General features: G+C 41.9%; 1 protein-coding gene across 1 annotated transcript in view; it reads left to right on the forward strand.

The window, feature by feature from the left end:
* The window catches only part of ADAMTS5 (ADAM metallopeptidase with thrombospondin type 1 motif 5), a gene marked incomplete at its 5' end in the record, with an annotated part of 91,827 nt that overhangs the window by 60,494 nt on the left and 15,405 nt on the right, over positions 1-15,928 (forward strand). The window contains one exon of the mRNA XM_019523894.1: positions 7,051-7,218. Coding sequence (XP_019379439.1) covers positions 7,051-7,218 — 168 coding nt within the window. The remainder of the gene's footprint in view (positions 1-7,050; positions 7,219-15,928) is intronic.

Here is a 15,928-nt window from a genome sequence, read left to right on the forward strand (position 1 = left end):
ATTCAAACAAGCACCTAACCTCATTACCAGAACTGAAGCCAACTTCCTACAGCTCAAAACACAAAACCTGCCAACTATCTTCAGTACCCCCACAAACTGCACACCAAAATCTATCAAAGACAACAAAACCCAACTACCTGTGGGGGCACATTCCTCACCAAAAAAACCACTCTGTCTCCAGTCTCTCAGGCTTGATCCCAAGAGGGAACAAATTACAATGCAAACCACTTTTCAGAGCTGGGCCTATGAACTGCACTTCAGCCTCGTAAGTAGCTCTGAACTAAGTTGGAAAGCCTAAAGCATCCAGCGCTTTGTTTCAGGCACGCTGATTCAGCGTCTGAATCATCCGAATCTTTTCCAAATCCGAACTGCGGTCCAAAGCCTCACACAGCCCTACTGGATACATTTATGTGAATGTATCTAAGCCATTTGGCTTTAGCTACAGTAGGAGCTATTTTACATTAGAAAGAGACCAACATGCCAGCAACATGTCAGCAGAGATGTCAGAACTAAAGGCAGATGTTTCTTACAAGGTACAGGTTTAACAAGTCAGCAAAAAGCAGTTCTAGTTATGGTTGCTAACAGGCAGACATGAGTTCAACTATTTCAGGCTTCATAATGTCTCAACTAGACTGTATCTAAAATCCCTTAGAAAAATGTCAACACTTTTCAAGCTGGTATTTCCATCAGATGATTAAATAGTGATATATACGCCCAAAATTACTAGCCTTACTCAAACTGAGTAGTACTTTATTACAAAGTAAAAGTAATAGAATCTGGCCTAGGCATATTAAATATTCCCAAAGAAAACTAATCATACGTACAGGAAAAAAACCCCTGCATAGCAACGTCACAGATTTTAGATATCACAGATCTAAAATTAGACATTCATTTCCGTATTTGGCATGTGTGAAGCAAAAGCAGGTGGGAAAATTGTGCTTCTTGGCAGCACTCAAAGTCCTGCAGAAACAACATAGACAGAGGGTAGAAGCCCGGAGTCACAACCCTCTCCTCCAGCCTTACTATCACTTGTTAGTGAGGAGGCCACTTTACAACTCTGAATCAGTTATTTTTTTAATGTGGTATATCCTTTCCTCTCTTTTCTCCTTCCTTTGGGCTTGGTCCTATGCATTATCATTGTCACAGAGTGCACCTACACATGCCATTAAGGTGATGTGATAAACTATGGCACAGTTCACACTAGAGTCAGCTGCTCCCAAGTGTGACTACAGCACTTTGCACTGGCTCCACATGGTGGCATCAAGCAACAAAGGAGCTAGGCAGCAGGAAGCCCCAGCACTTTAGCACCCTTGTGCCTCAGCCAGCCCCTGTCACCATCTGCATTTGCATTTCAGCAGAGTAAATTACTCCATTGTAGGATAGTACTGTCCCCAGTAGTACTACTCTACAGTAGAGTTAATTAATTTTCTGTGTCCGAATACTGGCACGTGTAGACTGTGATACTTTACTGCAGAGCTAAAAAGACAGCTCCACAATAAAATGCATGTGTAGATGCACCCACTGTCATATATTATTACAGTTTCTATTCCTGTAATGCCACTACACTTTCAGCATACCCACTATTATGGGATTACTTTGAACAATTCTGTTTATTTGCAGGACTCAACCAAATCACAGTTCCAATAAACTGGTCTTTACAATGCATTTGGGAACCATAATTCAACTCAGATTATCCCATGGCACAATTCATGTAATCATCTATCACAGTTCAAATCTAGAAAAAATTTTCCAGGATTCTGACATACTCCAGATTCTGTTCCAGACTCTGACAGGGTCAGAAAGCACATGGTATTGCTTTCACCTTCTCATCGAACATCAAGTCCAGGGGATGTGCCTGAAATAATGATCCTAGACAAATGAGTCTATGTGAATTTTGACAGTAGAAACTATAGCATTAAGATTTCTGTGCTTATTTACAGACCACCCCAGAATAAAGGATTCAGGAAGGAGATCAGTGATAGTTGCGCTGCTAAATAACCTAGATTTCAGCATGTAGGACCACAGACTCAGAAACCCCAAATTTCATTTCCTCACTTGCTTCACAACTACTTTCATAAGGTCATATTTCATCCCACATAACTGGGTCTGATATTAAAATCCAACCACTATCTTCACTTCACAAAAGCAGTAGTCAGAGACTTTCCAGGTCCCTGGCAACAAACAGGCCAAGGATCCTGGTATGAATCTGAAAGTTCATACACTCCAGCAAACTCTACAGCATTTTAAAGGACAACATAACTTCACTCAAAAGACGAGCAGTTAAGGACCTGTTAAACTGTTAGCATTTTCTGTTACTGTTAGCTATGAATAACCTTGGAGCAAATTATTCCTCCTTGGACCTCCAACTAACAAGTTTCCTTGGTTTTCTGTCATACCAAACTGGATAAAAAGAAAGGGACAGAAACTCAAACACTGAGGGAAGAAAACAAACACTGATAAGACAGAATGAAAAAATAAAAAGATCCTCAGTATCATTCCTGTAGCTGTATTAAAGGTGTTACAGCCTCAAGTGATCTTCCTTCCCCAACTGGCCTGTTGATGTTGCCCAACCTCCTCTGCTTCCCATCTCTTGCCTGCCAGGATTTTTCTGTTAGATATATAAAAGGGGAGGCTGCTTATGGAAGCTAGGGTGACCAACTCCTTGGTACCTGTTGCCTGTGTCCTCTCACCCAACAGGCATACACCCTCTTTAGGATGTGGTCACCTTTGGAGCTAGAATCGTGACCTCTAGCCATCTCATAGTCACACCCATGCCTCCCAAATGACACTCAGTAGCCCCTTTGTAGCAACCTCTACATCCAAAACCACCCTGAGCCCCTTGGGCCCCAAGACCCTTGTCTTTGCCTACCTGGCTTCAACCTTCTTTATCTGGCTGAGATTTCTGGAGCCCAGATCCACTGCCTCGGACACTAGCTTTCTGAATCTCATCCCATGGTCTTCTCCCTCCCTTCCATCACAACTCAGTCCTCTGATCTTAAGCATTATTAAAATACAAACACAAGCAACCCCCTCTCCGAAAAGTCATAGAATCATAGAAAATTAGAGTTGGAAGGGACTTCAGGAGGTCACCTAGTGCTCAAAGCAGGACAGTCCCCAACTATCTGATCCCAGTCAAGGCTTTCTCTACCCAGGTCTTAAAAACCTCTAAGAATGGAGATTCCATAGCCTCTCTGGGTAACCTGTTCCAGTGTTTTACTACCCCCCTAGTAAGAAAAAAATTCCTAATATTTAACCTAAACATCCCTTGCTGAAACTTGAGACTAATGCTCCTGTTTCTGTCATCTGACACCACTGAGAATGGTCTTGCTCTATCTTCTTTGTAACCACCACCCTCAGTATTAAATCCTTCCTGAGACTTCTCTTCTTCAGACTACATAAACCAAGTTCCCTCAGCCTCTCCTCATATGTCATGTTTCCCAGTCCTCTAACCATTTTTGTTGCCCTCTTCTGGACTCTCTCCAATTTGTACACATCCCTTTTTTAGCGGGGGCCCAAAACTGGCCTCGTCAGTGCTGAATAGAAGGTAAAAATCACTTCCCTTGACCTGCTGGCAACACTCCTACTAACATAGCCCAGTATGCTGTTATCCTTTTTCACAACAAGGCCATACCCATATTCAGCTAATTGTCCACTGTAGCCAACAAGTCCTTTTCTGTAGAGCTGCTGCTTAGCCAGTCAGTCCTCAGTCTGTACTAGCTCATGAAATTGTTCCATCCTAAGTGCAGGACTTTGCACTTGTCGCTATTGAACTTCACAATATTTCTTTTGGTCCAGTTCTCCAATTTGTCTAGGTCTCTCCTAGCCCTACCCTCCAAAATATCTACTGCTCCACCCAGCTTGGTGTCATCCACAGATTTGCTGAGGGTGCGCACCATATTCCAGGTTATTGATGAAGGTCATTGATTCCAAGGTATTGAATAAACCAGGGCCCAAGACATACCCCTGGGGCACTCTGCTTGATACCAGCTGCCAATCAGACATTGAGCCATTGATTACTACCCTTTGTACCCAAAGGATACCTCACTGGTTCCTTGCCTCACCACATACCCTAAGTTCCCCTTGGGTTTCTTCTTGCAGTTCTGGGAGGGAGTGGAGGAGAGGACTACGTAAGCAATGGCTAGTCTGTCTCCTGAAACCCTCTCCTTCAGGAAATCCACTCCCTGCTACCTTCTAGATCCTGTTTTTTTGGGCTGCAGAGCTCTACCCTTTCCTGTCAGCTGGCTCTCTCTCCAGCTATACACAGGAATTTCTGCTCTGCATGATAGTTAACCTGAGCCAAGCTGCAGCAGGTGAGGACCTGCTGCAGCTCAGCTCAGCTGCCTCTACTTGGCCTAACAAGCACACAGGCCAAGACAGCTTTCCTATCATTCTCCACTGAAACTGCCAAACCCTTCCTCAGGCTGCTATCCAAATGACTTAATCAATCTGAAATTTATTCCATCAGGAGTGAGCATCAGCAATCACCCTACTTTGAAAAAAATCATGTGTTTGGGAAGGCTCCAACATGTGGATGCACTCTACCTATAATCACCAGTCAACAGCCTTAAGTGCAGTCCCAGATTTCACATTTACTCATCAAGTAGTACTGAACGTAATTAAAAAGTTGCAATCCAAAACTAGAGAATCCCACCCAAAAACTTCCAGGCATGGGAAAGAAAGTTGTTGGCAAGTGATACAACTCATAACCAAAATACACATCTTATTATTCAGAAAAAAAGCCTTTCCTTCCTCTTTCAAACATGTAACAGTCCTACTAGCACTGAAGAATCCTGTTCTGCATGTATCACTTCCATGAGTCATAGAGCCCTGAAAAGATCAATGGTTTCTTTAGTACCTTTCAACATCTGCATGCATCCACTAGGTAATTTGTTTCTGACCAATAGCTGGCACCATGAATTCAAATGCCAGTAATATGGAGAAGACACACAGCTTTACATTTTCTTTGCTAATGTGTCTATTACCAAGATCCCTTCATGCTCACATTATAAAGATGACTCACATCAGGTTGTGAATGAAGAACAAACAAGACAAGACATGTACAAAGAAAAACATTCTGAAAAATTTGTAGCCAGGAGGTAATGGCCTTTGTTTGAAGAGACACCCGCAGTTAACTATTTCATTATATAGTTTAGGAATTCTCTTCAATTTTTTGCTGACACTTTCTCTCATAGCAGCCTACATGAGTAATGTTTTTTACCACTTTCAGTTGACTGAATCCCACCCTTGCAAAAGATGACCTAGCCTCTGTATTCATGCCTTTATTGTCCCCTGGCTAGACTACAGCAATACAAAATATTTGCTCATGAAGCCTGCAGTAGTCAGGCAACTCCCACTCTTAGAGAAAACTGCAACATGTCTCCTCAGCAGCACTGGCTAATAAGGGTGTGCGAAGTGGGCCCTATTCGATTCAGATTCAACCCAAATCAGGGACAGTGATTCAATTAATTAAATCAGATCACTGTCCCTGATTCAATTCAGCTCAATCCAAATCTGAAGATTAGATGTTGATTTAGAGAATCGGTGATTCCGACACAGACATAGCTTTAAATGTTTTTTCTACATACCTCAAGGTACCAGCGTGGCTTGTGAACACTGTGGTGCTGGGGTGGATGGAGTGTCCCACAGGAGTGGGGAGGGGGCCTCCACATGCTTGGCAGTGAACCCAAAAGTGGGCCAGAAGTACTTCTGGGCCCCTTCCGGGTCTGCTGCCGAGTGCGCTGGGGACCCCCATGCTTCTGTGGGACACTCCATTCACCCCAGCACTGCAGCATTCATGAGTTTCCTGCTACCTAGAGGTATGTAGAAAAAAACATTTAAAACTGTGCCTATGTCCAAATCACCGAATCTCTCTGAATTGATTTGGAGGGTTCGATTCAATTCAGAGAGATTAAAGGGTCCTTTGATTCAATTCATATTCAGAGATTCAGCCACCGAATCAGGCCAAATCTCCACCAAATCGAATCAGGGACCAAAGCTTCGCACAGCCCTACTGGCTACTGAGAGTACAAGAAAGTTGGCTGATACTTTGTCTTCCTAGAATTTTGAATCATGTTCATGATCTATGTCCTTATTGCAAAGCATATCATGGTTTGAGCCAATGTTATCTAAAAGATCACCTCAAATTCTAGGTTGAAGACCCTGGTGCAAAACTTCACTCTATAACATGAATAAATCTCATCTGTGAGACAGAACTTTCTCAGGGGCTAGTTTAAAATAAATATTATATTTACTGATAAAGTAAAACAATGAAGCGGATATGGAGCTCCCCTTCGAGACTGCTGCCTCAGACAGCAACTGTTAATGACCATCACTAACCTTATCACCTTCTGCTACAAGTGCAAACATTTTTTCTTTGACTTTGCTGTCTCTAATGTAAACACTTATCAACACATATATCTGAAAACAAAGTAAACAAAAAAAAGCCCCTACCAAAACCAAAGCCAACTGCACATATTTGTCTCTCTAGGGAAATGCTGAGAGAACATACAACCATGCACAATGTTAGATACACTGCTTAATGCTCCACTGACAAAAGCTCAGATACTGTAGTGATGACTGTACTCTAAGAACTTATATAGAACAGAGAGTTGTTATTAAACTTAGATATTTATCTAATAAATACTGACACTGGATTACACGGCATTATTTATCTTCAACAAACTTCTGAACAATCAGTCACAGGATATCAATATATATTTTTTACTTAGCTTAGTAATTTGTGTTACATTTATAATCCCTGATCCTGAAGATGCTAAGGACTGGAACCTTAGCAGATGTAAACTAATCTAGTTCTACTTGTTGCCAGTCTGGTATAAATCAACATGTATTAGTTTATATATTAACTGGTATAAATAGACATAAATCTATTGACTTCAGACTAAGACTATGACTGTTCAAAGCAATGGTAAGCATAAAGTGGCCTTTCTTCTGTTGTCCTGTATATTTTAAAATGAAAACTATGAGTAGATGTTACTTTGTTCTATTCATACGAAAAAATTATAATTGCATTTCTTAATTACATTTCTATAGGGCACTTGCTTGGGCTTTCACATGATGATTCCAAATTCTGTGAAGAGAACTTTGGCTCCATGGAAGATAAACGTTTAATGTCCTCCATCCTAACAGGCATCGATGCTTCCAAACCCTGGTCCAAATGCACTTCAGCAACAATAACGGAATTTTTGGATGATGGTCATGGTATGTATTAATATGTCTTATGTCAATGGCTGGTTTCTGTTGGGCACACTCTTACTATATATCATCAGCTCTTTTTATAGAACATTTCTTTCTTGTGGGATGTCAGTAACAGACTTTGCCATTCTCTGTTATTTTGAGTAATCTGGGTGCATCTACACATGCAATTAATTTAAAGCAATAAACTGCAGAGCATTTTGAACCAAAGTAAACTACTCCTGGGTGCAGTGTCTACATGTGCGCCCAGGACAGCAGCAATTTAAGCTGGGGCAGAGCATTTTACACCAGAGCCAAGGGCATAGGTAGTCAGCCCCGAGCTCCATGTGGTAGTGTTGGGCAACAGAGGAGCTGGTTGGGGCACAAGGGTGCTGAAAGCATGTAGTCGTGCGGCTAGGCAGCAGGCAGACATCTGGCCCCCTGCTGGCTGAGCGAACCTGGTGCGATTTACACCCATGGTCAGCATCCACACATGCGTTTAATTGCAGTTAAGTACTCCACCATAAAATAGTACTGTCCCCAACTGTACTATCTTATGGTGACATTAATTAGCTTCCTATGGCCTAATAGTGCTGCCTGTCTAGACAATGATGCTTTACTCCGCAGCTAATTAGTCTACCCCGCAGTTAAGTGCATGTGTGTATGCGGCCACCTTGTAGAACCAGCTATAATCTAATGTGATGTAGGATACAGCCCCGTTTGACAGATGACATTATGGCACAGTTCAAAATAGGATAGAATACAGGTAGCTTATTGACAGTACTATTTTAGTTGTACTATTGATTAAATTTGGTTAATAACCACTTTATTAGTCTAGTGCAGGGGTAGGCAACGTTTTTTGGCTGAAGTGCTGAAAAATCTACAATGTCTACTTTGGAAGGTGCCTGAGAACTGACATGCCGAAGCAGCTGTTTGCAGCCTCCCAGCTGCAGCCAGCCCACGGGGCCCAGTCTGCTTGCAGCAAGGCTTGCAGGCTCTCAGCCGCCTGCTGGGAGCAGCCTGGGCTCCATGGCTGACAGCAGTTGCTTAGAGCCCGGGCTGGAGGTGGTGTGCCGAGCAAAATGGCCTTGCATGGCATGCTTGTCATGTGTGCTGGGGGTTGCTGACCCCTGGTCTAGTGTTTCCAAACAGAGATCATTTTTCCCCAAAATATACACAAATAACTTACCTCCTCATCACATACAGTAAATTTGCTAAATGCTACTTTATTTTAGGATATACAAGGGATGCTCTAAACAATTAGAGGCCATGTTAGTTAATCTTCTGAATTTGTTGTTATTTATATCATGGAATTGTCTGACTGTCCCAAACACATAGCAGGACTTCTGCATGCTCCTGTGTAATAAAAGGAAAGCCCCTAAGCTGTTCCACCTGCTACTCTGCTAATGTCATCATATACCTCTAGGTAGGAAAAGCCCATACATTTTCTTCTAAAAAAATACTTTTTTCCCCTAAAATAAAGCATGATCTGTAATCTTAAATGAATTTTAAAGTATTCATTCTGCTCCCAAAGCAACTGCAAACCCATTCAAATTCCAAAATGCTGAGATGAAAATGACATAATTGAATAAATGGATCAAGTTGTTATGGTAACTGAAATACTTATGGTTAAAATGTACCATTTGCCTGAAGAATGTAAAGGATTTTTTTTAAAGCAAGGAAAGTAAATATTTTTTTGGCTAAGTTCAGTGCTGTCTAAAATGTTTTATCCTATTATCATAGCTGGAGAATTACTTCATTTTTTCTCTCTCATTTTTATTAGCTCTATTAATCTATGCTTGTCCTATTTTATGGTACATGTTGCTTTGGCATTGGTTTGATTTTAACAAGTTACTTTCCACATGTGTGAGAGTAGATCTTTCCTTTTCAAGTTTTACATCACTTTTATTGCCCTTTTGATCTCACTCCTAGTGCTCATTGTGTATGCATGAGTAGAACAACAAGAGGACCTCACAATCAATCTATAGTAAAGGGGTCGTAGCTGTTTTACCTCTCAGGGAAGACCAAAGAAGTCAGACAGCCATAATTTCTCCTTTCCTTATTGTTGTGGAGAAATAATAAGTTACTTCCTCATTTTTTCATAGAGGTTCTTCCTCCCATTGCCTAGCCATCTACCTAGCCAGCTAATGTCCAACAACCATGAAAAGGAAAGACAAGGCTCTTCTGCTTCCCTCACTTCCAGCTCACACTGAGAAGCCCTTCTGAGTTGTCCCTGCTGTCTTCCCCATGGTTGGAAGAAAACGGAGTAAAAAAAAACCTTTGACAATCACACCCAACATATTTAGTCATTCAAGCTTTGTTATTTATTTCTATGGGAGGAAGATAGGGCCTCAAGTTATTCCAATTCCCTTACAATGAATGATACCCTAGTGCATAAGAAATCCCAAGGAGAGTACAGATCTCAGAACCTGGCTCTCAGTTAACAAAATTGAATTAGAGTGCATTGCCCTTTCTCACTCTGGTGAGTTAGTTCTCAAAAGTCTCAAGGAAATCATAAATATGGTAAAAGATTCATATGCTGGCCCTTAATCCGGTAGTATTCAAGAACCGATTCCATGCCTGACTGCATCCGAATGATAGTACAATTCCTATGGAAGCTCAGGAAGTCTGTTCACTTGATCAACTGGGCTTTCACAGACATCTTTTCCAGGCAAAAATCACTTTAATAGCTAATAGCTTTTGCAGACATTCTGTTGCTTCCAGTATGTGGGTGGGTGGAATCTTTTATTTATTTTAAAATCAAATATCTGCATTGACAGAAAATCAGTAGAATCTATAAACTAAAGCAAAAGCAAATCCAGTCACCCAAATTGTTAAACTTCTCCAAATAATAATATTATAGAGGCACTTGGTATATGTAAGGGGTCTGTCCCTGGGCAGTTGGGTAGGTCATCTATATGATGAGGCAGGATAAAGAAGCCAAAGTCAGGGACCAAGTGGGGAGACAACCAGAATCCAGGGGTGGGCTGACTCAGGAACTAGTGTCAGGAAGGCAGTGTTGAAGTCAGAAGCCAAGGTCTGGAAAATAAGTAAGGATTTCAGGGCCGAAATCCTAAACCAAAGTCAGACTTGTCCATTTGAAGTCAGAGTCAGGATTTAGGTAAGGATTTTCAAGCAGGCCAGGAGCCTAACAAAGTGTTTCATGTCCAGACAACTTGCTGCTGGGCTTGTGGCTTCTCTACTCTGGGCTTTTAAGGGCCTGTGTGGTAAGGCCTTCTTCCTGTGGCCCTGAGAGATGACCCAGCTTTTTCCTGGACCGCTTCCTCCAGCTGAGCATGAGGCTTATTACATCATGTCCATATTAATAATGTTATAGTATACGATATTAATACTACTATAAATATGAACATTAGTGCCCCTCCATCCCAATTTGCTGATCTCACAGATTAACAGTTCCCATTTATTGACTATGCTAAAGCATTCATGTACAAGTGTGGCATCTGTTCCCTGTTAAGTGATGAAATGTGCTATCAGACTGAGGTAAATGAAGAATAGATAGATCAGATATACAGAAGTACCAAATTTTCAGGGTTCCCTCTGTTAACTTTTTGACTCTTTCCCACCATCACCTTCCCCCACACTTTCTTTTGAAGAGGACTTTTATTCCCTTGCAGAGAAAGGAGAAGGCTTAAAACTTTCAAAGTACTACCAGACAGAAAGACTCTCCCATTCATCCACACCAATTGTGTGATACAGTGCTGCAGCACAAAATAGAAGAGGGGATACCTTGGAGATTACACGACAGCAGTTTCTAATGAATGAGAGAGTATGGCTCTCCATATACCTGAATTGCTCTCAGATTGTTTGCCTGTGACTGACTGGCTTTTATTTGGACACAAGAGATCTATTATGGGAGATACTATAGAAAAACTAGACACCTTTTATTCTTTGGAACATAACCAAAGGAGTTTGCCTTGTCATTTGTTTCGGCCAGACAGAACCTGATGAACCACACACTCTGACAAATAGAGCGTGTCAAGACTAAAGTGAGGAAGTAAATAAGTAAAGCATAAAAGAATGAAATGGAAATTAAATGTAAACTGCTAGACTTATTAGGATTTCTTCAAAAAAAAAGAAGAGCAAGTATTTCAGAAAGGCTTTGTTTAATAGTTTTTTTTTATCTATTTACAATACTTCTGTGGTCCTCATTACCATATGATCTTAACACCTCGTACCTTTAATGTATTAACCTTCATAAAATTCCTGCAAGAAATGAAGTCAGACTATTGCCATTATATAGACTGGGAACAGAGAGTTTTAGAGCAAGTCTACATGTCTCAGACCATACTAAGACCTGCCACTGCAAAAACAAATCCCACCCTGTTTCTCCTCCATACATACCAAATAAAAAAATGAAAAGTGCTTCCTGTTATAGCAGCATAGGGTGCACCCTGGACATGTACCAAACAGTGGTTACACTTCATGGTGAATGTGAAGTGGGAGTGGGAGTGGGAATGGAGAACTGTGAAAATATCTGTACTGTAACTAACCTCATCATTCAGATCTGCTAAAACAGACACAGAACTGAATGTTATTGGCATCTGATGGTAATGTGTGCCAAGGCACTTTGTTACCCCTCCAAAGCTGTTCTGCAGGTGGGAATAGCAGAATAAACCCCTGCAGGAGGCAGATGAGCAGGCCATAAATTCCAAGGAACAGAGGTTGTTTTTATGCAGAGCACCAAGAAAAGTGACTGCAAGCAACAGCAATAATAGAGGTTGGCATTGCCCACAATAAAGCTGATTAGTGTGTAATAATAGAGTGATAATAAAGGCAAATGGAAAGACAAATTTTTCCTGTGTTCTGGAAAATAACTAGGCCTTTCTTTTGCAATATAAAACTGGTGGCTTTGATGAATTCAAGAACATAAAATGCAATTAATGAAAAAGCAACTGAATCATGACAGTGATTAGAGTTTTCTGCCACAAAGTGAGGAAACTGGTGTTCAATTTCTTGCTCCTCCAGATGGTGGTTTTCAGTGGTGAAAACATGGCCCCTCTGATACTGGGGTTTGGATAAGTGCTACAGGCTGAAGTTCAGTCACTCTGTATAAGACAGAGTAAGAATATGTACCCTTGTGTCTTGTGATCCTGCTAAGAAATAGTGGAGGTGCCAGTGTAGAAAAAAATTAACGGCCACTAACACATCGCCTAAACTTGAGTTCCCACTGTTGCTCTGTTGCTATTTAAGTAGCACAACACTAAACATTTTAAGAAAAATTCTCTATAAACAGGGCCTTAGGAGCTTCCCCTTCTCATCTATCATTTGTGTTTATCTAGAGGTTTTATTTATAGTCTCTAGATATGTTTGTTCTGGGGCCTTTTCAGTAGACAGAACTCACCTACTTTCCATGTCTTCTGACAAAACTTGAGCTTAATGATTTTCAGGACATGGAGTAAAGTCTATTTATAACCCAGAAAAGAGGTTATAATGAAATTTAAATGTGTTAACGAACATGACTAATAATTCTAATGCATACAAAGACACAAACCCAATGGTTAATTTAAATAGAAAACACTACTTGTGCTGTCGAGTATTTTAGTGTGAGAAAATGATGTACTATTTTTGTCATATTATAAAACAAAGGTGGGCAAAATATGCCCTGTGGTTCACCAGGTGACTGGATCTGGCCCACAGCTACCCCCGTGGTATGCCCTGTATGCTCACACCAAGACAGCCTGCATTAGGCTCCCACTGGCCCAGATCCTGACCAGTGCTCAGCTTCTGATGGGGCTGTACCCAGTGTAGCTGCAGCTGTGCTCACACCCCCCACCTCTAACACTGGTTCCTGCTTCTGATCTTGCCCCTGCCACGTTGTGCTGTGCTATGCCATGCCACTCTGGGTGAGCAGTTTCAGCTGGGTGACTCCTACCGCAGTGTACGGGGCTCTGGCTTCAGCTCCTGGCCACCTTCCACTGGAAGGCGGCCAGGATCTGGAACCAGAGCCCTGTGAACCTGCCAGGAGCAGTGCAGCATGGTGCAGCAGGAGAGGGAGGAGCTGCTGTTGGAGTGCAGAGCAGCACCTGGCCCAATGCAGCTCCACTAGGAACATCCCCCTGGAAGCTGCTTCTGCCCTGTCTGCATCATGACATGTTGTACCAGACAGGCAGGAAAGCAACTCCAGCCAGGCAGCTCCTGACCCAGGACTGGAGTTTGGCTTCAGTTTTCAGGAGCTGGAGCCAGAGTCCCATGCACTGGGCCAGGAGCCCAGCTAAAGCTGCTCACCCAAAGCGATGCAGCTCTGAAGGGGCAAGATCAGGAACTGGAGCTGCTGCTGGAAGCGATGGGTGCAGAGCAGCACTCGGCTGGGCTGTGAGCACCAGCGCAAGTATAGCATGGGCTTCTGCAGTGTGAGTAGGTGGGGCTTGGCCTCGTGGAGTGCCACAGGAGCCACTCAGACCACACAGTCTAGGCTAGCTCTGCTGCATATACCCCCTGCCACTCCCTCCCTCCCCTCATCCACAGCAGGCTCCTGGGACTTAGTGCTCAGGCACCCACCCCCCTCCACAGACACACACACATGTACATACTCCTCCACAATCTTCTTCACACATACCCCACACCCTAGAGGGCACGTGATCCCAGGTTCTCCTGCCCTTCCCACTCCTGAATACTGCTCCACACCCATCCACAGCCCTATAGGGGGTTTTGGTGAGTTATTGGGGGTGGGGGGCAGAGTGCTCACCTGGCCTGCAACAGGTCATCAAAACTCCCTATGTGGATCTCGGGCCCAAATAATTGCCCACCTCTGTTATAAAACATTGAATAGTTGACACACTTAACTGTGATAATCACAGTATACATCCAAGACTTTTGAAAAGCTTATCCCCTCCCTCACTACTAGACTTTTTGCTGGCTTTTTCTATCAGCACAAATCAAATGGAACTGGTGGAAAGATTTGGACAGTTGCAGTTCTTTATTTTTACTGAACATGATTCTGACAGACATTGCTGCCAGTCCTGATTTTCCTTTTAGAAATCCCAGTGGTCTATTTGATAGAAAACATCTGTGCATCCTCGCTCCATACTATGTCTTTAATATTTTATGCCACAATACATATTGCACAGTAGGCTATTTTTAATGATCTTTATCTTATGGCACTAGCCCATCAATTAGCAGAGGCAAACCACATCTTCATTAACAAAAGACAGTATCTTCCAGACTAAAGATAAGATCTACATATTGAGTAAGGCAGGGTCATGAGGGGACAAATGAAGCAACAGACTTAACTGGATTGAACTTTTTGGTAATAAATAAGTGATGATACTGAAAGGATTTTTGGCTAAATGTTGCTGGCAGGAGACTTAAGACCTTAGTGGTCTTAAGGGAAAGCAAACAATTTCAGTAAATGTATTCCCTTAAAGGAAACTAAATCTGTTGATTGTTTTGCTGGCCCTCCCTGCTTTTTCTTTTTAATATAAGAGCTAAATCAAGTTTGGAAACATACTACATTACTTTGAATTTTTATTCAACTTTATAAACTGCTTTACTCTCTAAGTACATATATATTTTTCATTCATGATCAAGTCCAGATGGTGCTGATGTTGTTTGTGAAGTGAGATAAGTTGTGGTAAGTTACTTTGGCTAAGGATAAGTGTACCTTACCCATGCTACATGCAGCACACACGATGTGACAAGGTCCATAATTCCATAGTTCTTCATGTCAGTAAATGAGTCCATCAGTGGTATAAACAAAATTCATTAAAACAGGATTCCACAGAAATCTGAAGGTGACTGTACATTTTCAGTATGTGTGTGCCAGGCAGACTTTGACTTCCGCAAATAACTGAAATATGCCTTTATTCTGTGTTATGCCCTTTTTATTTCAAAATTAACAGAACTCTTCAACTAAATCTAGATGTCATTCCTATGAATGGAAGCCCAATGCTAATTTACCACTGACATTACTTTTGATATGCTGCTTGTTGGGTTTTTTTCATTTGAACTGATTTTCTGGTTTGGTTTTGGGTTTTTTTATGGGGCTCAGTTGGCTACAGATCTATTTTTTATACTTTTCTGGCTCCCCTTTAGAAGCTTTACTTCTCCAAGTATTTTGGCTCAAACTTGAAATGACAGCTTTGCTTACTTTACATGTCTTTTGGATTTTGCCTTAAATCATGGACTGATAAATAGAATGAATCCCATTTTGAGGGAACTCAGATACAGTGTAACAGCACACAAGTCTCAGACTTTTTCACTGACATCCATTCTACAGATTGCTTGAGGGTGATAAGCATTTTCAGTAACTTGTCCACTATCTTTTTGTCAGTTTACCTTAACTGTACAACCAGGGAGCAGCAAGGAGGATGGCCAGAGCTAGACCTGCTGCAGCAGTTGTGCCAACTAGACAGGCATCGGAAGCAACTGCCATACATGTGTCCTCTCTAAATGGACATCTGGGGATGGTGTCCTGGTTGCCCACCAGAATTCATGACAAACAGATTTTGACACCTTGTAGCCTTTAGGGAGAGAACCTAGTTTATAATCAGTAACAGTATGTGAAATGGGCCGTATTCGATTCAGATTTGGATTTGTCCCGACTCGGGGACAGTGATTTGATTCGCTGATTTGGAACACTGTTCCCGATTCAATTCAGCAGAATCTGAATCTGAAGATTCAATGCTGATTCAGAGAATCAGTGATTCAGACATAGACACAGCTTTAAATGTTTGTTCTGTATACCTCGAGGTACCAGGTGTGGCTCGTGGTACTACAA

This window comes from Gavialis gangeticus, unplaced genomic scaffold (assembly GCF_001723915.1).
Source record: "Gavialis gangeticus isolate Ggan-Ray unplaced genomic scaffold, GavGan_comp1, whole genome shotgun sequence".
Taxonomy (NCBI): Eukaryota; Metazoa; Chordata; order Crocodylia; family Gavialidae; genus Gavialis; species Gavialis gangeticus.